This window comes from Pteropus vampyrus, unplaced genomic scaffold (genome assembly GCF_000151845.1).
Source record: "Pteropus vampyrus isolate Shadow unplaced genomic scaffold, Pvam_2.0 Scaffold24, whole genome shotgun sequence".
Lineage (NCBI taxonomy): Eukaryota > Metazoa > Chordata > Mammalia > Chiroptera > Pteropodidae > Pteropus > Pteropus vampyrus.
Genome location: NW_011888805.1, coordinates 11,506,946 through 11,528,672, shown reverse-complemented (window position 1 = coordinate 11,528,672; position 21,727 = coordinate 11,506,946). Strand labels below are relative to the sequence as shown.

General features: G+C 40.5%; 1 protein-coding gene and 1 pseudogene across 1 annotated transcript in view; one reads left to right on the top strand and one right to left on the bottom strand.

Annotated features, from left to right (window-relative positions):
- Nucleotides 1–7,183: 7,183 nt before the first annotated feature.
- The window catches only part of ALDH8A1 (aldehyde dehydrogenase 8 family member A1), a 25,986-nt gene continuing 11,442 nt past the window's right edge, over nt 7,184–21,727 (bottom strand). The window contains 6 exon segments of the mRNA XM_011356236.2: nt 7,184–7,332; nt 7,416–7,595; nt 16,562–16,601; nt 17,456–17,653; nt 20,301–20,318; nt 20,320–20,463. Coding sequence (XP_011354538.1) covers nt 7,184–7,332; nt 7,416–7,595; nt 16,562–16,601; nt 17,456–17,653; nt 20,301–20,318; nt 20,320–20,463 — 729 coding nt within the window.
- Nucleotides 20,881–20,999, top strand: LOC111737211 (annotated as a pseudogene).

The window sequence follows — 21,727 nt, the reverse complement described above, 5'->3', positions numbered from 1 at the left end:
ACATGCCCACCGTTCAGCATAGCAATGATATGGGATCTAGGCCGCTGGTGATGAGGAAAACATAAATGAAAATATTAAAACGCTGGTATTTGACAGATTGACAAAAATTAAAGAGATGACAGATTGGCAAAAATTAAAGAGACTGATAAAATCTTGTGTTGGCAAGATTATATAGAAAAGGGCACTCTCAGACATCACATATAGCGCTACAATTTTGAATGTCTTTTTGAGAGGAAATTTGCCAGTATCTATCAAAACGTTAGAAACATACGCCTTGATATCCAATAATTCCACTTCCAGCACTCTATCTTACAAAAGAAAGCAAACAAGCAGACACACAAAAACACCTATAATCTCCCCCAGGTTGTTGGAAGACTGGAACAGAACTGTTGGGAGGCTTCGAATGCATCCAGATAAGAGTTTTTTAAGAGAATGGTAGTGAGGATGAAGAGGAAGAAATGGACTTGAGAGATAGTTAATAGGTATAATTAACAGAATTTAGAGATTGTCATGCATTGACCTTTATCCCTTAAGGAGATATATTGAAGCCCTAGCTGTTAGTACCCATGAATGTGACTTCATTTGGAAATAAGGTCTTTGCAGATGTAATCAAGTTAAGATAAGGTCCACTCAGGGTGAGTCCTAAATCCAATATGACTTGTGTCCTTATAAGAAGAGGAGAAGAGACACAGAAACATGGGGGAGAATGCCATGTGGTGACAGAGACAGAGATTGGAGTATTGCATCTACAACCAATGCATGCCAAGATGACTAGAAACTAAGAAAAAGAATGGAAGAGATTTTCCCCAAGAGCCTTCAGAGAGATCGCAACATTACCAACATTTGATGTGGGACATCTAGCCTCCAGATCTGTACGAGAATAAATGTCTGTTGCTTTCGGTCATACATTTCATGGTACTTTAAAACAACTGTAGGAAGCTAATACAGAGGCCAGTTGGTGTGAGTGGTCAAGAAGAGGGAAGAATCAAAGATGAGCTAGATGAGCCTGGCTTGGGCCACTGGGTAAGATCCTAGTTCCTCGAACTGTGTTATTGGGATTAGAAAACATACAAGAAGCAGCATCGGGGTTGGGGCATGGCATGAATAACAAGGTCAGTGTCTGGCATCGTAAATCACCACCCCATGGTCCATCTATTTGGATATGTCCACCCTGTGTCTAGAAGGAGAATCTGAGATCAAAAATATCCTGGTGGTATAAGTGAGTGAATCTTGAGACATGTCAAATTCATTTAAAAAGTGTCTATATTCAGACTGGAAAGGCTTCATTCTCTAAGGTGAAAGGGATCCTACTCTGTGGCAGTGACATTAGCCTCTCGTCAGAAATGCACTCAGAACCAACATAGTGAGTTCTGAGTACTCGATCTGTTTCCCACTCGATCTGTTTCCCACCCAATCTTGAGCTGACTCTCTGAGCTGATGTAGTTCTGCTCTGGCTCTTTGGGCCTTCATGTGAGCCAGACAGCATGGCTCCCCAGGAAGAGCAGCAGGTGGGGACAGGGCCAGCAACGGGTGCCTAACTAGGCCGGACACTTAGAGCCTCTGTTTCTCACTGTGAAACAACATAACAGAATGACACATAACAATGTAAGAACTGAAGTAACCTCTCAGTTCCTTCAAGTATTTTATCTTACAACAGGGGGAAATCAGACATAGAGAGGTTAAGTGGTTTATTCTAGGTCATAGACAATTGGTTTTAAGAACTGGAACTGAAAGCGCTCTTTTTATTACAGCATTTCTAAAGCCTCTTTCAGCCTTTAAATCCTATGCTTATAAAAGCATTTTATAAATAGAATGGGTGCTAGAAGTTTCTAAATAGCATCACACACCGGACATTGCTATTTAAAGAGAAAACCAATTGGAATTCATCAGTCTCACAATTTAGAGGTCCCACATTAATTTCGTGTACTGGATCATTTGAATGCAGAAGGTCAGTCAGAGAGATTGTATCTTCAGATCTTCAAAAACATTCAAGAACGCCGTCAAAATCCTTTCATTACAAATGTTTGCACATTGGATGATGTTCCCTGCTACACAGCCCCTGGGCTGGCTGCAATTTTTCCCCAACGTGGCCCTATCCCGCTCAAAAAGGAAAGCATGTGTGGTGACAGCAGCCGTGCCCTAAAGTCAATGTCTTGAAATTGTGAAAAAGAGCAACTGGTCACTTTCCCAGGTGATGTACTCACTGAAAATGAGCTTCTCTCAGGCCAAACGAAAGTAGGCTCCAGGGGCCGAGCTGGACTTTGAGTGTGTTTGACCCTCAAAGGGGACATGCCTGAGGACATGCCTGAGGGCTCAGCCACCTGCCAACTGCCACCTCCAGAGGTAATGACAAATCAAGGCTCAGCTGCTACCGGCTGCTGCCAACTGTAGCCCAGGAAGCTCACTCCTTCCAGCGAGAGCAGGGCAGAGGAAGGCAGTATTCTCTTCTCCCTGCCCTCACCTCTTTCTCTCCTATTCTTTTCTCTCTCAGACTATCCCCTCCTTTCCCTTTTCTTCATCTTCACTCTTATTCTTTCTTCTCTGCTTCTCTTTCTGACTCTTTCATGATAGATTCCCCTCTAGAGTGCCTTTCCCCCCTCAATCCCAACCCTTGTCTGTTACTGGATACATGGAAATCATGTCACTTTAAATCATTATAGGTCAATAATTTCAGTGCCTTAAAAAGGCTAGTCCTACTAATGAGTGCGGTCCAAAAAGGCTGCAATGGTCACAGGCCAGTCACAAGGAAATCACCAGCCCAAGAAGGACACACTAAGCTCCATAAAGGGAGCACCATCTTGGCTCCCTGGTTCCCTGATGTCTAAGCAACAAACTAGTCAGAATTTAATAATACTGATTTTTAGCTCCATTTTCCGTTGAGATGGTAATCGAACATGTATAGGAAATACCTCTGTACCCCCAACATGTAGAATGAGTATAAATACTGGAATATAAATACTGGAATATGCTGTATAACGCAGCCAAATTCAAATGAAAGAACATCTTGAGAACGCCACCTTTAAGAACATAGTTATGAGAAGGTTTTGAAGCCAGATAGTTCTCAGGTGTGCTGGGAGGAGTTACATACCTCACGACTAAAGCTGTGAAGTTGAGGCCCCAAGCCCTTACTCAGTAGGTGATTAGAACTGGACCTCCGGCACAAAGCCAGGAATGAAAAAGCCAAGTGCCATCCCTAAGTGACCAGAGAATTCTACCCTAAAGTGTAAAGCTACTAGCATTTCTGCCAATAACCTTTGAGACTGATCAAGCCATAACTCTAATAATGAGCCCTCTTTGGAGGGTTCAATCCAGGCAGATGACAGAATCAGAGGAATCTTGCAATGAAACCTGCTTTAATGCTGTATTTTACATCTTATGGTAGAAAATAAGCAGTTAGCATAGAAATAAGCAGTTAGCATAGGTTTCAAAATCTTTGGAATTTTGCCTGGAATCAATCATTCTTTTATTTGCCAAAACCCTGTACCAGACATAGGTCCTATATATCCAACAGGCACCCCATATTGATTTTTATGGATGTTAATTAACTGCTCCATTGTTGGCAGGCCATTTAAAGACAATCGGCTAGAAATACCAGCTGCTTTGCTAAAGTTATGGATATTTCTGAGCCTTCCGCTGAGGGTCATAAAATCTTAATGGAATAGCAGCACAGTAGGGTAATTCAGCCCCGTTTAAATTTTGTAGCATGTATGTGAATACCTGTCTCTTAATTTTATTCTAACTCTTTCTGTCCACCTAGAAGAGTCACCTCCAGAACACTAACCTAAGGCAGTCGTGGCCTCTACTTGCCATCCAGGTCACTGAAATATGAATTTACAATGGGCTTCTCCTCAGATAGTAATGCCTTCATCTGTGTAGAATTTTGTAAGTTTACAAAATACTTTCATAGGATAACTCAGTTCCTATGAGGTAGGTAAAGAGGCCAAGATTATCATCCACAAATGTGGAAAAGAGGTTCAGGGAGGTTTGATGACTTGGTCAAAGATACACAGAGGAGCTGGATGGACCTTGAATCCAGGTTTCAAATCCACCACACCAAGCGACCAGGTGGCCTCTCCTTCCAATGACCATGACCTTCAATTCTCCCTGTTTGGACACTGACTGATGCTGATTCTCCCTGTCTTGCACTCTTGAAAAAATATATATAGTAGAATATATATAACATAAAATTTACCATTTTAAACATTTTTAAGTGTATAGTTCAGTGGCACTGAGTACATTTACATTGTTGTACAACCATCAACACCATCACCAGAAACTTTCCTTCATCCCAAACCAAAACTCTGTACCCATTAAACAAACCCAACCCCATCCCCCAAGACCCTGGTTACCACTATTCTACTTTCTGTCTCTATGAATTTGACTCCTCTAGGGACCTCGTATAAGTGGAATCATACACTATTTGCCCTTTCGAGTTTGGCTTATTTCACTTAGCATAATATTTTCAAGGGTCATCCATATTGTAGCATGTATCAGAATTCCAATCATTTTTAAGGCTGAATAATACTGCATTGAATGTATATGCCATATTTTGTTTATTCATTCACCTGTCAATGGCATCCTGAACTCTCACCTCCTTTGGGAAATAGCATCTCAATTTTCCTTTAAGAAATTACCTTTTCCTGCCTGGTAGAAGTATTAATATGCTCTGGGTTGGGGACAATCCAAGTGACTGTTCCCTCTTAGAATTTGAAACCGAAGCAACAGAATAAAAATGGAATAGGCTTTTAGAAAAACACAGCTATACCCAGGCAAGGCTGAGTAGTAGTTCTGGCGAGATAGAGATGTTCCAGTTCTTATTAATCCCTAAGCCTACCCTTCGATAGAACAGAATGCTCTCATCTCTTTTGAAGCTTACTTTCTAGTGAGAGGGACCAGAAATAATTAAATAATGTTTGATTCTGCTGCTGGAAACCAAAGAACTCTAACATCCATTAAAACCAAATGAGAAATACTCCGCTTTCACAACCTCCATCCTAGCTGTGGGCATGACTTATTTTCCCCTTAAATGTATTTAATCTTTATTTTACATTATTTATCGATATATATTTTTGGTGATAGGATACAGAGTATACGGGGTAGGGAGAAGGAAAATTAGAAGCGTGTTGCCTACTAATCTTTATTTTTGCTTATTTTATGTCATATATCAGTCTAACGAATAAGGACTTCTCAGTATTAAGAGGCCTTATAACTCTCTCCAATCTGGTCTCCCCAAATTCCTTGGGGAGTCTTTGAAATGTGTTTACAGGATGGCTTGTGTTCTTAAAATACCACATCCCAATGATCATGTATTTGTTTTCACATACAAAACAAAAAGTCCCATCTCTCTCAACATATTCACTCACTCAAATAATTATTGAACACCTGAAATATATCAGGCACTGGGCTAGGTTCTAGGGACCCAGCAACAAATAGAACAGAATGCTCTCAGCTCTTCTGAAGCTTACCTTCTAGTGAGAGGGACCAGAAGTAATTAAATAATCAGGCAAAACTGTAAAATTCTAACTCAGCTAAGTGCTCTGAGCAACTTTGAAGAAGGATGTCACCTGGTCAGGGATGCAAAAAAGTCTTCCCCTAGAAAAGGTGATTAAAATGAGTTTCAAATAAGTAGGATTTACCTAAAGGGATTAGTAGGGTCTGAGGGAGGAAGGGTTTTGGCAGAAGAACAGACAGCGCAGACAAAAGTTCTATGTTTGAAGATGGCCTGGAGTCTCTGTCTCATGAAAGTTCAGAATTTCATTTTTATTTTGCCTAGTCTAATAGTTTTTACATGGATTTTCTTTTGGAAAATGCTTAAATTTAAAACCCAAGCAACATAGAATAAAAATACAGTATCTAATATTGAACTCACTACAGCCCTGTTAGACTAAGATTCATCAGGTTCGGGCTACATACCAACTTCTGCAACCCATTTCTCCTCCTTCCCTTCTTCAGTGCACATCATCCCCTTGAACTTCATAAACAGGTTCAGCCTGGCTGGGCTGAGCATCCTGTGGGCTGAGAAAGAAGGGAGTAGCGGAGTTCTGGGCTCGAGTCAGTGTGGTGGCTAGTTTAACCCTGACCTTGTGCATCAGTTCTCATGAGCATGTCGCAGACCTAGTGACTGCTCCCTCTCTGAGTAATCTTCCTGGTGCTCGCATCTTTGTTGAGCATAAGGAGTTCTGCCTTGCTCTTTCCTATCTCCCTGCTGGGAATCAGAGCCCCGCCCCTGAATTCCAGCAAAGCCTTGATGTCTACAACCACATTTCCTGAGGCTGTGCTCTGCTTGTCAAAGTTTGGGAACCTTTTGTGTTCTGTATTTCCCATTATAATGCCTGACCCGTAGGACAGGTGCCCTTCCGCTTCCAGCTGTTTGCAGTGACCGCCACCTGACCGTCATTGCTGTGGTTCTGTTCTCACTTCCTACCTCAGTTCTGCACCTGCGGTGCCTGCCCCACCCCTTTGGGGACACCCAGCGCAGGGCCCTGGCCCTCACTAGTCTTCTACAATTAACCAGGCCACACCCCGATCAGACCAGACCCTGGGCTGAACCAGAGCAGAGCCAGCTCTCCTTATTGTCTGGTCCGGGTCTCTTCACACTCCACCCAAGTCCTATAAGTAGCAAATAAAACCAGCTACATTAACTGGGACCATGCACTCTGATGCAGATGTGTAAAGTAATTTGTGATTAGAGAGGGATTTTATTCTTATTACTTGAGGAGCACGGTCATCCTCCATGTCTCCATGTGTATTTCCTCGGCGGGTCAGTAAACATCTGTTATGAAGCCGTCTTCAGCCCAGTGAAACATAGGCTGGCTACAGACTGACAAAGACCACGAGCCACAGACCAAGTGTCCAGGATCCGTGAGGATTGGATTAGGGTATACAAATAGATCTGACTGGATCTCACCCACTTCCCTCCACTGAGGTCAGCCAGGGCATGTGGGGAAAGCCATCTGTAGATGGCTGCAGTTTCTCTGTTCAGCAATCAAGCCCTGCTTTCCCACCCCAGGGTGCTCAAAGCAGTAGGGAAATGAAAAGCATCCATTTTTTCCCACTATGGAGCAGCTCTGTGAAGGGGAAACACCCAGCTCAAACGCAGCCCATGTTTCCCAGCCATCTTACAATCATTGTGGAGGCATCTCAGCGAGCATTAGCTCATGTGCCAGGTCAATGCTAATGATGACTAGGCAGGCTGGACTTTTCTTTTTCTGTGTTCCTGCTCCTTGACACAATTTGAAGAGACGATAAGATGAGTGTCTCCCCGTATGTCCTCATTCCCTGCCTTCTGACCAGAACGAAACCACTCAGCCATTTCCTTGAAAACTGCACAGACTGCAAAAAAGGCCAAGCTCGGAAAACGCGCCAGAGAACACGAGCTGTCACGCCACCTCACATTGTGTCTCAGAATCTGTAACCTGATACAAAGCCCCATAACCTTAACACTCCGTCACAGTCCTCGGTGACAGAAATGCGTGAACAGGACGCCAGGGAGCCCTCGACAGGAGCTCTGAGTACAGGCTGTTCTGACAGTATCTGAGAAACACCTGAGGGTGAGGGAGCTGGACGGGTGGAGAATGTTGATGATGCAGATAGATCTAAAAAAAATAAAAATCCAGGGAACAGCACACTAATCAAATTGCTACGTAAAACATAACAAAAACGAAAAAAGGGAGAAGGAAAGGGAGGACGAGGAAGAGGGAAGGGGAAGTGAAATGGGAGAAAGCACGAGGCCGCCCAGAGCCCCACGCGTGGCTGAGGTGTCCACACGGGCATCACACACGCCGCCAGAGCTATGACTGCAGGCCCTCTGTCTGGTTCTACAGAACAATTTAACAATGTCTGTTTTAAACGATCACCTTCACCGCCTCAACTTCGGTAGGTAGATGTCACCAAGAGTGCAACACACAATGAAGCTGTGGATGCAAACGGTGGAGGCTGGGGGCCCAGTGCCCGTGCCATTGCCGGAATCAGTTCATTGATGTCATTCCCCGTGAGGAGGGTTCGGGGCTGGGAATAAGTAGTCCAACCCAAGATTCTGTTTTCCCATTACCTTAAAGCTGCTTTCTAGCTATATCAGCAGTGTCTAAACCCTGGTAACTTAACCCCACTGAGTGGACCAAGGACCCTCCCAGGCAGCCTGTCAGTGTTGATGCTTTCCATCCACCAGAAGGCAGAGAGACCACTGAGGGCCAAGCGGGTCTGCAATGACAGAGGAAGATCAAGTGGGATTTAGCAGGCATCGTGTACCCATACATCTGGCCAGTTCAGACACGCACATCGTTTCACGGCTCAAATAATGGGTGGTAGCTATCGAAATACTTGCATTTTAAAATCCTGCCTTGACATTTTGAAGGTAAACCCTGCTAGAGAAATGTAACAGTTTTGAATTTAGGCTATAAAGGACTTGAGAAGTTTTTAAAAGAAAGGAAATTTTTCTTACAAAACATATGCGTTCAGGAACGTGATTATTTAATCCAGGAAAGCTATGTTTAGTTAAAAACATCAGGTCAAGAATAAATACCCGAATGAGAAAACTCCACACCATAAAATAAGTATTTAACAGGCTGAGAGAGGTTAAGAGTAGAGCAGAAATTCCTGGAGGAAAAGAAAGGAAAGGAGCCAGTGAAATTCATCGTGAACCTAAGAGCTCCACGGAAGACAGGGAGTGTCCCCAAATCAAGCAGACTCCCAGGACCAGAGCATATCACTTCAGTTACTCTGCCTCCTTGTGCTTGGCTTCTTAAAAGAAACAAACGACACAATTCAATCACAATCACCTCGGGTTAGGCAAAGAGATTTAAAAAAAAAATGTGTAGAAGCAATTCTCTTTTACAAGTGCAGTAAATTCACTGATTCCTGAAGAATGGAGTTATCCTCCAGACAAGGATCAGATAATCACAAAAATGTTTTATGAAAACTGTCTCTATGCTTGTAAATACTTTTCCTTTTCTAGAATTCCAGCCTGCCTCTTTCCCACCAGCCAACTAAACCCTGTGCTTTTTTGGAACTTCCTGATGCTTTCCCATGAGGAAAATAATACTTTATGATAATTTCCTCCTTGCTTTATATTTTATTTATTTATTTATAGGAGTCGGCATTATTTAATTTTGCTTCTATTTTTTAGCCATCTTTTTAAAAAAATTTTATTCTCCCTCACTTAAAACTCTGTGAATCGATAGACTCAGATTCTGCTTTTTCTTTTGTGCTTCAATATACGATTCTATAAATGCAATGGGCATTTAAAAATACGTCTTCTCAATGAATATTGAAAGTAGAACACATGAAAATTAGATCCTTGATGAAATCTCTAAGTTATTACTCTAAAGATTTCTTTCAGATACAAAAACTCTGAAAAAAAAAAAAAATGTCTACTTCTATCCTGCACTCATGACCTGAACTTCCTGTCCACTTTCTCACAGTCATGTAATAAAAATTAGACTTGGTGGAGTCCTTTTTCAACAACTTTTCCATAGATTTTCTTAAAACAATGACTACCCACTGGAACTCACCTTCTTTATTTCCTTTCTTAGAATAAGCCCAGAATCCAGCAGTGAGGAATTTGTTCTAGCATCCACACTTCATCCTCGTTCATTCGCTGCTTTCTGAATACCTGGGTCTTGAGTACTCTCCCATGGTTCGTAAACCCCTATTACACAAATCATCTGCCTTACTTGCCCTCCAACTGAGCATGTTTTTCTCCCAGAATATACTCACCCAAGCACAACATCCAAATACTCTTTCACTGAGACCACAGTGGATTTTTTTAAGAGGTGAGAAATATATGAAATGAAGGAGATAGGAATGTGCCACCCCAAAATACACCACTTAGGCATGAAGATTATTTTGAGCTGAAAGCAATTGAGAAAAAGCAGACACACAAAGGGCCCTCTGCTTTCTTCTTATTCATGTAAAAGTAGAACATAAATTCCCTTTGTGAAGATGTCCCCAGCCTTCTCCCAGACCAGGAAGAGGAAAACAGCCCAAACCTCCAGAAACAGAGGCAGCATCCAAATAAGTCTGCATAAATAAACCTTACTAAATAACCCTTATCTATCATTGTTTTTTTTTTCATATATTGACCTTAACACAATTTACCATCCCTAGAAACCCAAATCCCCTTTCCTAATAACTCCCCTTGTCTAATAACTTCTCCACAGTTTATTGTCCCTTGTTAAAATGGTATATAAAGTTCCCAAGACTAACTGCTTATTTGAGTTTAATTTCTTTTCTGTGGAGCCCTGTGCAGGTAAAATTGAAAATAAAATTTTTGTGTCTTTTCTCTTGTTATCTGTTTTTGTTTTTGTTTTTGTTTTTGTTTTCAGTTTAATTGACATGCCTCAGGCCCAGAATCTCATGAAGTTAGAGAAAAAGCTTTTCCTCTCCTACAGAAATTAGATGAAGAGCATGTGCATCTCATTTCTGTTTCTTGGGTATGGATTAAAGTCAAAAACCTTACATTTGCCATGGTAACAGAACTAATGTGGAATAAACTTAAAAAAAAGAAAAAAGAAAAGGAAACAATGGTTTCAGGATTTTTAGGAGCTAAAAGTAGAAGTCGTGGATGACATGCCTATGTTCTGGCCCTAGGAACTTTTCTGGCCCATAATGTCACCTCCTCGTTAAATGGCCAGACTGTCCTACTAGAAGATTTCATTTGATAAAATATAAATTAATTGCTTTAATGAGTTTAATCCACTTGAGTCAGTACTTTTCTGATTTTAAATTTCTACAAAATTGTGAGTTCATGTTCCTCATCTGACTTTTTTCTTATTAGATTAATTTATTGATATCTACTCTCTTAGGTTGTCTACTACAAAGTGTTTTTTGATTTGTTTTGGGGTGTGTGTGTGTGTGTGTGTGTGTGTGTGTGTGTGTTTCTGCTTCAAAGCCCATGTGCGTACTTTGAAGAGAATTACAAAAATTCTGCTATTCACTTTAGGAGTTATAATGCAGTGGCGACATGACACAACCATTGCCTTTCAGTCACACAATGAAGCATAGGCCCCTGGGGAGTGGTGCTCAAGGGGTCACATTTAATGAACTCTGAATACAATGCGTTGGAACAATCGGCTAAAGCAGGCCACACCTGCTTGAGCAGAGGTCTGAGGCTCTGGCTTCATTCCCCACCACCTGACCCACAACTCTTGACAGAGAAACAAGCACCTGGCATCAGGTCTAGCATTGTCTAATGATTCAGGACTCCTGGCTCCTGTATTCTTGTTTCTGGGATGAATGGGCCTACTCAGAAATCAGTAAAGACTAGCATAATTATTACAATTTGGTTGCAGCCTCATTGTAAGCAAGTGTGTTATTTCTTCAGGACACAAGACAGTTCATATAGCCATATAGTGATTTTTATTTTTATTAAATTCAGTACAGCAAACTTTTATTCAGTCCATCAAAGGCTCTGATCTAGAATCCGTAGAGATAAAAGAAATGCTGGCATGCATCTAATATGCAAAACATTCCCTGACTTTAAGGAGACCGTATTCTATGGAAGATGGGAGAGTGCTGGGACCGATTTTCAGAGCACTGCCTGGGAAGCATAGAGATGACTCATATATGTTCCAAAATATATAAATCATTAAAAAAGGAAAAACAGGTCTGGGCCACCTTAAGATCCTTCAGGGCTTGAAAATTAAATGTTGCATTCTGTATGGTTGACCTCTAAGACAATCAAAATAAGACATGAAAACTATTTCTGCCAAGATTTAAATCATTTTTTACAAAATGGGTTAGCCAAGACAGAAGGAGATGCTTTCTGCAGCCAAGGGGAGGCGAATGGGAGCAAGAATGTGTTGAACAGTGCCAGGTAATCATTGCATTGATTTAGGTTTCTGCAGCTATCTGGCCCTCTGCTTACAATATCACAAAGCAGAAGCAGCAGTGCTCACCTCATCATGCCACAGGATGTTATATTCTTTCTATAAACAATACGGTGCAGAGGTTCAGGGAGAGTGAGGAGACTGACCTGAAGCAATTTTTCCACTACTTATCATTTTTGACAGTTATGAGAAATCAAGAGAAGGAATTTTCTTGTCTAATTATTTCTAATCTTAAAGTTCATGGAGTTAGTCTCAAGATTAGGATGCACTAAATACATCCTGAGGAAAGGGTGCAGTACGTTATCTGTAAATACCGTCCAGGAGATGTGAACTCTCTCCCTTTATTTAGGATATCGGAGGAAGGAGCAGAAGAAGAGAGTTTAGTCATCTCAGCTCACAGTAAATGCTTCAGTAAGCACTTTATATGGCATCTACCAGGAACTCAGTCTGATGACAGACCACTATCTCAGCCTAGGTCCAGGCCAGCGGCAGTTGGATCTCATAGAGTTATAAATAACCCCTCAGAACTGCTTTCTGGTGACATTACTATGAAGCGGGAGAGTGCATTTCCCTGATGATAACCTAAAATGAATGCAGAAAGGACTCCAGAAGCATATATTTTGCTCTCTGGAACATTAAAGAAATAGTTTAAATAGCCCAGGAGAGATAAATATGCTGATACTCAAGTTTTAACTTATCTTGATGATTCTCACATGCTATGATTTCTCAAGGCTGTTGCATGAAAATCAGATTTCTCCTATTAAGACATTCGGGCGCTCTCGCTGCTTATCTCTCAGCGGCAGAGCTTGAGATCTGATATGTGGACACCATGATGAGATGTTCCTGCGATAGCATTTTATGGGGGCGCAGGAGTCTGCTCCCACACAGGCAGCTGGTGCTGTCGAGGCCCCACAGCTCGTGCTGTCACAGAAACGACAGAGAATCAGAGACAGCTTTGCTCACACCACCCCCAGCAGCCCACCCACCCCAACAGGAGCACCACCATGCTTAGAATCCTCCGAAAAAGGGGTGTCCACCCTCTTCCACCAGTTACTATTTCTGAGTTTAAAATATTAAAATAGAACACTTCTATGAGTGTATTCTATATACAGAAGAGAGGTTTCTGGAAAGAGGATGACGTACAAAAAACACTGATACTGATAAATAAATGAAGTACTTCTAATTTTTCATCTAAACTCAAACTGTAATTAAGAATCTGTTTTCCCCCATATTTTTTCCTCAGTGGAGACAGAGGCCAGCTGCTAACTCTCTGTAGGAGGAAACTCCAGAATTTGCAATTATTGTTCATTGTCCTTAGAATACCTCTACCTCTGTGATGCTTGTATATTTCTGGACCTACAGTCCCACTTAGAGACATTATTTGCTGAAAGATCTATGACAAGCCAGTTGACCTCTTTGTGCCTCAGTTGTCCATTTGGGAGCAGGGGAGAGATCTACACGGGGTGCTCTCAAGACCCATGGCAACTCTGCCTTGTTATGATTCAATGACTCCACCAGCCCCTTAATAATCCAGGGACAGGTTTCAGTGCTTTGCTGGAAATTGTTGAGTCACACTGGAATGGTAATTTTGAGATGAGGTTGGAGTATAATGATATCTCCTGAAATAAGATTGGACTGAGGGATGTGGATGAGGAATGCAATGCAGTGTGCGATGGGAAAGCATAATCAGAGCCCAGAGATGGCATATTTTCAGCCAACAGACAAGATTAGGCAAATTCCCGAAGCTTGATGAATGGCCAGCTGCTTTCGGAAATACGACTCTTCCCAGAAGAGCTGCCTATCATATGTTTGGCAGAAGTCTCGAGATAGTGATGCCAATAGTTTGCACAGGCCCTGGGTGAGTCAGCATTGACTGGGGTGCTGACAGATGTGGCCTCAGAGAGTGACAATGTAAATGCTCAGGACTATTAGGCTGATGAACACTGGGACACATTCCAGAAGGCTTGCTATAGACACCCATGAACCAAGTGTCTCCCTAAAACTATACCCTGAAGCCTTCACCTGCAAAGCCTGAAGTGAGAGACTTGCCCCTGGGATATCCTGAGGGTGGATTCACCCATCATTAATGGGGTCATGGGCAGCTGCAGGCACCTCCAAGAAAAGGACACTAGAAATTCCCAGGAGATAAGCAAATTTAAAGCTAAGAAGGACCACATCTTTGGAGCTTTCTTTTGAAAGTCAGGTCTCAGCTGTAGGGGAATATTCAATATGGATGAAATTATCCTGGACCTGCCGGCCTCTCACACTCCCTGTGCAGGCAGAAAGGGAAGAATAGGCACGGTGGGAGGAGGATTCTCTTGGGATCAGCCTCTCTAAGACCTCCTGCTAAGCAGACCAGCAGCGCTCAGGGCACTGGAGGGCATCCTCTTCCTACGACGACCAGACCTGGGGCAGGTTTCCCAGATTCTCTCCCATCAGGCAGGCTGGGTCTCCTAAAACAATAGGTGATTGCAAATCTCCCAAGGCAATCAGGGGCCAGAGTGCTATAGACCTAGAATACCCTCAGATAACATGCAGCACATCCTTCCGCATTCCCCATCCTTCCCCAAACCTCACTAGGAAGGTTTTAAAATACAGATATTATTATTTATAAAAGGCTGTTCATAACATGTTGACAGAATAAACTTAAAATATATGGAATGATTCAAATAAAAGTCTCTATGTTATGCTAAATGCCCTTCCCTCATCCTTGGTGCTACTTCCCAGAAGGAACTATTTTTAAATAATTCTGGTTTTAATTCTTCTGTACTACAGAACTAACCTATGTGTGCCTGTTTCCGGCCTTATCAACTTCTAGTAGTGTTTGTCAGTTTCTACCATGAAGGCATGTGAACTTACCTTCCCTACCTCGCAGCCCATCTGCATTTCACCTTCCAATTCTTATGAGTTACATTGACATTTTGAAACCTCTAATTTTAAGATATCTAATGGTTACATGCATAACTTTAAATAACATGCACAAATCCCTATTTCTTGAATCATCAGCTTCTGACATTATTGACCTGCTCCCTATTCTTTAAGATGAGGAAAGTAGTTCACAGCCTGTAGCTTTGACCCCCAGTCTTTCCTCCCCAAATTGTCAGCTGATTAATATCATTATCCTGGCTTGCACTCTGTTCTATAACTTTAAGTTAGTTTTCTGTACTTTGTCTATAGCTTGACTTTAAAAATTGAAAACCGGTAAGACACATTCAAAATATTAAGATGATATAAATACTAATTGCAGAAATGTGATTTTATGTTACCAAAAATATTCACCCAAGAAATGAAGGAAAAATGGACTACCTCTACTTATGACCCTTCTAATTTGCCAAGTCATGTCACATTTCAGTTTGCTTCATCTTGTCGTGACTTCTGAATAGTTTTTTGCTTCCTTTATTCTAATAGAGTAAACATACACATTTCTTTTTATGTATAAGATTTTCCAGATTATTACACATATTTTTAAAAATCAATGTTCTTTAATCACCACCTCCTGTCTTTTCTGTCCTAATTTGGCCCAATTGCCTTCTAGACTTGTTTTACAGCTAACAACTTGAAATTTGTTTTCATTTTATTCCTGAGGCAGTTTTTCTGTTTGTTGATTTTATTTTTCCTTTTCCTGCATTATGTTCCCAAGTCATATCAGGAAGAGTAAATAGAAGAAAATTTCTGAATCATTAGATATATTACTTTGCCTTAATTCTTGAGTAACAGTTTGCTGGCTATGAAACTTAGGTTCAAAATAATTTTCCCTTGGAACTTTAAATCTTGCCCTTCTAGCACCAATATTATTAATGCAAATATTGTCTTCTAGCACCAATATTATTAATGCAAAGTGCGATGACAATCTTATGCTTTTTTGGGGGGGCGGGTAGGTATCCTGTTAATTCTCTCTGCAAGCTTTATGCTAGAAATTTTTAAATTTCAACAGAATAGTTCTTGGCACATGGTACATATTTTCCATATGAAAATTTCTTAGCTTAGGGAAATTATCTTTTATTATTTATTTGATTATTCATCTTTGTTCTATCACCTTGGATTAGTTACGTATTAATAGCTTTCTAGGTTTATCCTCCATCTCAGCTTCTTTCTGATATTTTTCCTTTCTGTAATCTTCTACATGCTGAGCTTTTTTCTCAACTTTATCTTCCAGATCACTGTTTTAGTTTTCATCCATATCAATGTTGCAGTTCTATTGATTTTTAAAATTTATTTGTGAAAACAATTTTCAAATTTTCAAGGCCTCTTTCACATTCTTTGCTTGCTCTTTTTTCATAGTAGCCTATTCTTACGCATGAACACAAGAGAGATTTGAGAGGATAGAGTGTTCATTTGTAAATCAATTTTTAATGTCTTCTTTATCTGCTTTTCGCATGTTTAGTTGCTCTTTCACACATTTTGGTACTTCTCTTTTATCAAATATTGATTGATTACTCATATTTTTGATTGATTACTCATATCCTTGATTGATTACTCATATTTTTAATTAAAAGAAAAACATACTATACAAATATTTCCTGCTTATGAAGCAGTGAACACCCAAATGCCCATCATCCAGCTTAGAAATAAAACTTTACAAATATAATTGAAACTCTTGTGACTGTTCCCCCTACTTTTCTTCATTTCGATTCTAAGCACAGCATGGCAGGGGCCCCGCAACCCCACAGCTATGGAGGAACCGCTCTGGCAGGCCTCTGTCCTGGTGTAGGGATAGGCCAAATTGGCACTTTTACCTGATGTGGGACTGGAACTATACTCGCCCACATGGATGGACTAGAAAAAAATGAAGAAAGTTCCAACTGGAGTGCTAAGACGTTATCGCCACTGGTTTTGATAACTGAGAACCGGGATAGTGTTAGGGTCGGGGAGAATAGCATTTGGTCAAATATGCATTAGTCGGACTGCCTTGTGAGCCCACACAGAGCTTCTAGATGTCCAAAAAGACACAGGAGTCAGTAAATGGCATCCAGAATGTCTGTCAGCAGGAAGCAGGCCCTTCCACAAGGCGGGAGCCAGAGTTCGGACGAGAAGTGACAAGAGCAGGGCTGGCTCCAAGTCCCAGAGAGAACAGTCTCCTAGACAGAAAACAAGTGTGCTGGGAGATGAGTATCCAGACACAGGGAGCAATGAGGCTCAGTTGCCAGAATATGGAATCAAGATATAACTTAGGTCTGAAAAATAAGAATGAGCTTGGGCCAGACCAATTACAAGAATGAAGATGAAGATTCTGAAAGACTGAAGCTGCTGAAATTCTTCCTGCTGACACTCAGAACTGGTCCTAGACTTAAATGATCAAGGCCATGGAACCGCGGCTGGGGAAGAAGGGAGATGAGGGAAAGAGAGAGAAAGGAAGATAGAGGCTAGGAAGCAGGAATGATTTGACACCATCACTTGACCTCAGAGGGGCTTATATTTTTCAACATTTGTAAAAGAGCCAACATATCCAAAATCCTATGCAAAATTATAAAGATTAACTTTTCCCCTCCCTACCCAACCATGCATATACCATATACCATGCAACAAATACCCCAGAGCCCCCAGGAAGACCTGATTCCATTCCCAGAACTCATTTTGAGCACCTTCTGTGTATAGCCAGGCATGTGCGATGAATTGAGACTTTGATCTACCTGTCCACCAATGACACACGTCATTGGACCAAATATCTCTTCCTTCATGCAACAGGATTTGTCCTTAACAGCTGTTATCATGGTGGGAAGCATAAAGTAGCCTGCCTGATTCCTTGGGAGAAGACTTAACTTATCCACTCCCTCACCACACAGAATTTGGGCTCCTTCAGCACGAGCTTTCTTGATGTAACTTCTAACCTGGGTGGGTAAAAACCATGATTAGCAACATCTTACCGCTGGGCTTCGCACAAAGCAACACAGAAGTCAATATTTTCAAGTCATCTAGGAAAGATGTATAAGGTCATTGCCAAGAAATTTGAGGCCGCTTATCTTATCACTCAGCTGCTAAGCCTGAGGGGCAAAAGTGCTCTACTCATCACTTGGGCATTCAGCATGCATATGGAAAAGGAGAGAGTAACTTATTCAATGTGTAAGTACCAGGCACCTAGAAGGCTGCTGTTCATACATTCTCACTTAAAACTCTGTTAGCCATGTGTTATCATTCTCTACTTGCTGATGGTAAAATCGATTCTCAGAAAAGGTAAACATTTCATACAACTAATAAACAGGAAAAGTAGATTTCACACTCAGGCATATTCAATAGTTAAATACACTAAAGAATATTTTCTCCCTTGGGGGGGTGGCTGTGTACTGTAGAAAGTGGTAAGTTGAATGGTCACAATGCCTTTCAAATATCTGAGCTTCCAGAACAAGTAATTTCTAACTTCTAATCTCATTACTAATTATATTCTGAAAATATATTTAGGTAATATAGTATAACTAACTGTGAAGAGAAATAAATTATGTAATGTTAACACAGTGACTCAGAGATAATGACAGATATTTATTAATAATGGCTTTAGAAATGACTCATTATAATAATGATGCATACATTTATATGGAAATGTTGTTGAAGTCACAATGATACATGTTCTAACCCTGAGGGTTATAGAAAAATGGAAGAAGTAGAAAAATAATCCCTAAACTCAGAAATATAGAAAAACAGACAAGTAGTACATCAAAGGCGGGATAAATTTTGAAACAACATTTTGGATTCCTGCTTATCATTTATCATCTGAGCATTCTGCTCCAGTATTAGATTAGTTAGCACTCCGCTATAGAACTATAGTCAATACAGAGCTATACATTTGCCATGTAAAAATAAAAGAGGTAATGTGATTTTATTATTGTTTGCTTCAATTTGTAGAACACTTAGTAAGCCATGAAGTCGAAGACTTTTTAAAAATAGAACATTTGGTACAGCTTTATGCTCCCCTCTGCTACGCCTCCTCCCCTAGCAGGGACAATGATCTCAAGCTTTCCCAGAAAAACTCTAGTTGAGTTTGTGGGTAGAAACTGAAATAGGTCTGGACTTCTCTTTCACCTTAGCCTCTTGCTCCTTTTGAAACAACTCATCCACATTAACTAAAAGATGCCAAAGGTCGTATCCTGTGTGAATAAAGGAAGCTGAGACAAAGGTCTCCAGAGGCTTCTTCTGGAGGCAGTTTCGAGACCTGTCAGTGATTCCAGCAGTGCAAGGCATGCTCATGCTCTGGCTTTAGATTATTGCATTTAACTGGAATTACATGATTATCTCTTAGAAGCTCTTGGGATAATCAAATATGAAGGGAAGTGTCAGTTTTCAAATCGTGAACTTATCAAAATATGCAATGCGTAAGATGTCTCAAACTGAATTTATTTTCTAGAGAAAATATCACTGGATGATAGAATATCTCCAATAATAGCTCAGGAACTGAGATTTTCAGTAAAATATGAAAAAAACCTTGTGATTGGTAATATGTTATAAAATGAATTGTTATTATAAAACTTTTTTTTTTTTTAAAGAGGAGAGAGCAAAGAATAGTATCTAGTAGTTTTGTACCTAAAATCAGAGCAGACAGAAGAGTGGGCCGGGGAGCCCAACTGTTCAAATTACTCATTAGCTGAAGAGATTTTACATATTCTGTGCCTCAGTTTCCTCATCTGAAAAATAGGATTAATACTGCTACGTATTCATAGGATTAAATAAGATACATAAAATATTTAGCATAATGCCTGGTATGCAGTAAGTCTTCTGAACATCAGAGGCTGTTGTTGCTGTTGATGAAGATGGTGGAAATATAATACAATTAAATATGATATAATTAAAACGTGGTAAGTCTGATGAATCCGTACAGTGTCAGAGATTTCTACAAACTTAAGTAAAGGGTCTGCCCCTTTTTGACTGACTGATGGAGGCATATTTCTCAGTGGGCATTAGTCACTGCAGCTGAAAACAAGATTTTTCTAGTACCAAAATCTATGACTTATTTTGGGAAGAGCCATATCAGGTAATAAATTAAAATGACCTTAAAGACCCAGAGATCATCAATGGCTTCTCCCATGGAGGCCACCGCTAGTCATGCCACCAACTGAGAATCATGTAATTTGGATTGTTTGTGCTGGCACTTTTGAAATGACACCTGTAGTAAGCCAGAGGCAGAACCCTCTGCTGGGAACATTTGCCTACAGAAATTCTTGCCACTTTTAATCTACATCATTCTATTAAGTGGCCTTTATGTTTTGAAATTTGTCTTTCTCACCCTTCTGGTGGTTATCTCCTATGCCGATTTCCCAAATTTATTCATTTCATGTAGATGTTGCTTTAACCTGGACTACATTTATGTATTCATATCCAACATTTTTAGACTCTATATTCGGAGACAATTTTCCATGTGTCATAATATTTCAAAAATAGGGTAGCAATTAACAATATTTTAAACCATGGATGTGAGTTATGCCTTGCACTGGGCTTCCCTCCAAATAAGAAGTCTTTCTGTAACTTCCATTGCAGAAATTCACTTACTTTCTCCAAATGAGCTTGAACTTATCAGAGCTCCCATGCTGGCTGATGGGTCGGAGGGAACACCAACTTTCCACATTCTGGAAGCTTTTACAAACCTTTTTAAAAATTCACTATAGATGCTCTTCTAGACAAAGATCCTGCTGGTGCAGAGGCAGATTTCACCCTGCCAAGAATGACACAGGGGACAATGACAAGATTGGAAAGCACACCCCATAGATAGATCACATTGCACTTCTGAGCCCCTACCATAAGGGATAAATATATATATATTTCTAAGCCATTTTCTCTAGGAATTACTGTGAGAGAAATAATTACAATTATAATGATCATAAAAATAATTATTTTAAAATGTTTTTCATTCTACATTGACAAAAAATTATTTTGCAAGGCATTATTATTTCCATTTACATAATTTATGGGTAAAAGAAATGAAAGTTCCAAAGGTCATATAAATTATTTGAGTTAGGTAAATAAAGATATAGCTCATTCCACTCATCTTTCTGTCTTCAGAAGCTTTAACTCTTTGACCTAAATCTTTGTTTTCTGCTAAAATATTTATTTTTAAAAAATACACCCTTTGGTCTATGGCCATGCCACCCTGAACAAGCTCAATCCCGTCTGATCTTGGAAGCTAAGCAGGGTTGGTCCTTGTTAGTACTTGGATGGGAGACCACCTAGGAAGACCAGGTGCTGTAGGCATTTAAAAAAATAAATAAAATAAAATAAAATACACCCTTTGGAGAAAATCATTCAGTATTTTTCGCATACCTGCTCCATCCCAGCCACTATCCTGGGCATTAAAGTTAAACGCTGCCCAGAAGCAGGCACAGTGGCCCTCATCATGAAGCTTACAGTCTAATATTTTTATCCCATGTTCTGAATGCCTTGAAGACTCTAATGAAAAGTATGGGCCCCAGGAAAAGAACTGTCACACAGTTTCAGGAGATGCAAAGTTTTCTGAAGCTCATCCATCACTCTAAGGTAAGAAACCAGTTCTAGACTGGCTCGGGTATTTATTTCTAAGTATGAGGATGCATTTGTGATGTTTTGGGGAGGAGAATAAAGTTTTTTGGATATAGGACATTTAGATAGCAAAAAGAAACTGGGGGCAACTTTGTGAATATAAGTCTGGAGAAGCTTGGAAAAGCAAAAATCAATCATTTTGCCCATGGCTGGTCCCTGAAAAAAAAACTGTGTAACTCACAAAGAGGAGCTTGCTGAACAGAAGTTGTGACTCTACAAGGCCACAGATTGGCATTGAGATTGAACCGATGGTCAATGGAATAACATGATATAACGATTCTCCTTTCACTGAAATAGCATTGAGTTGACCTTCTCACTCCCGGCTTTGCACTGTGATGAAACAGATCCAGTGTGACAGGGTCACAGAATTAAAAACAAACGAACAAACAAAAAACCCAGAGGAC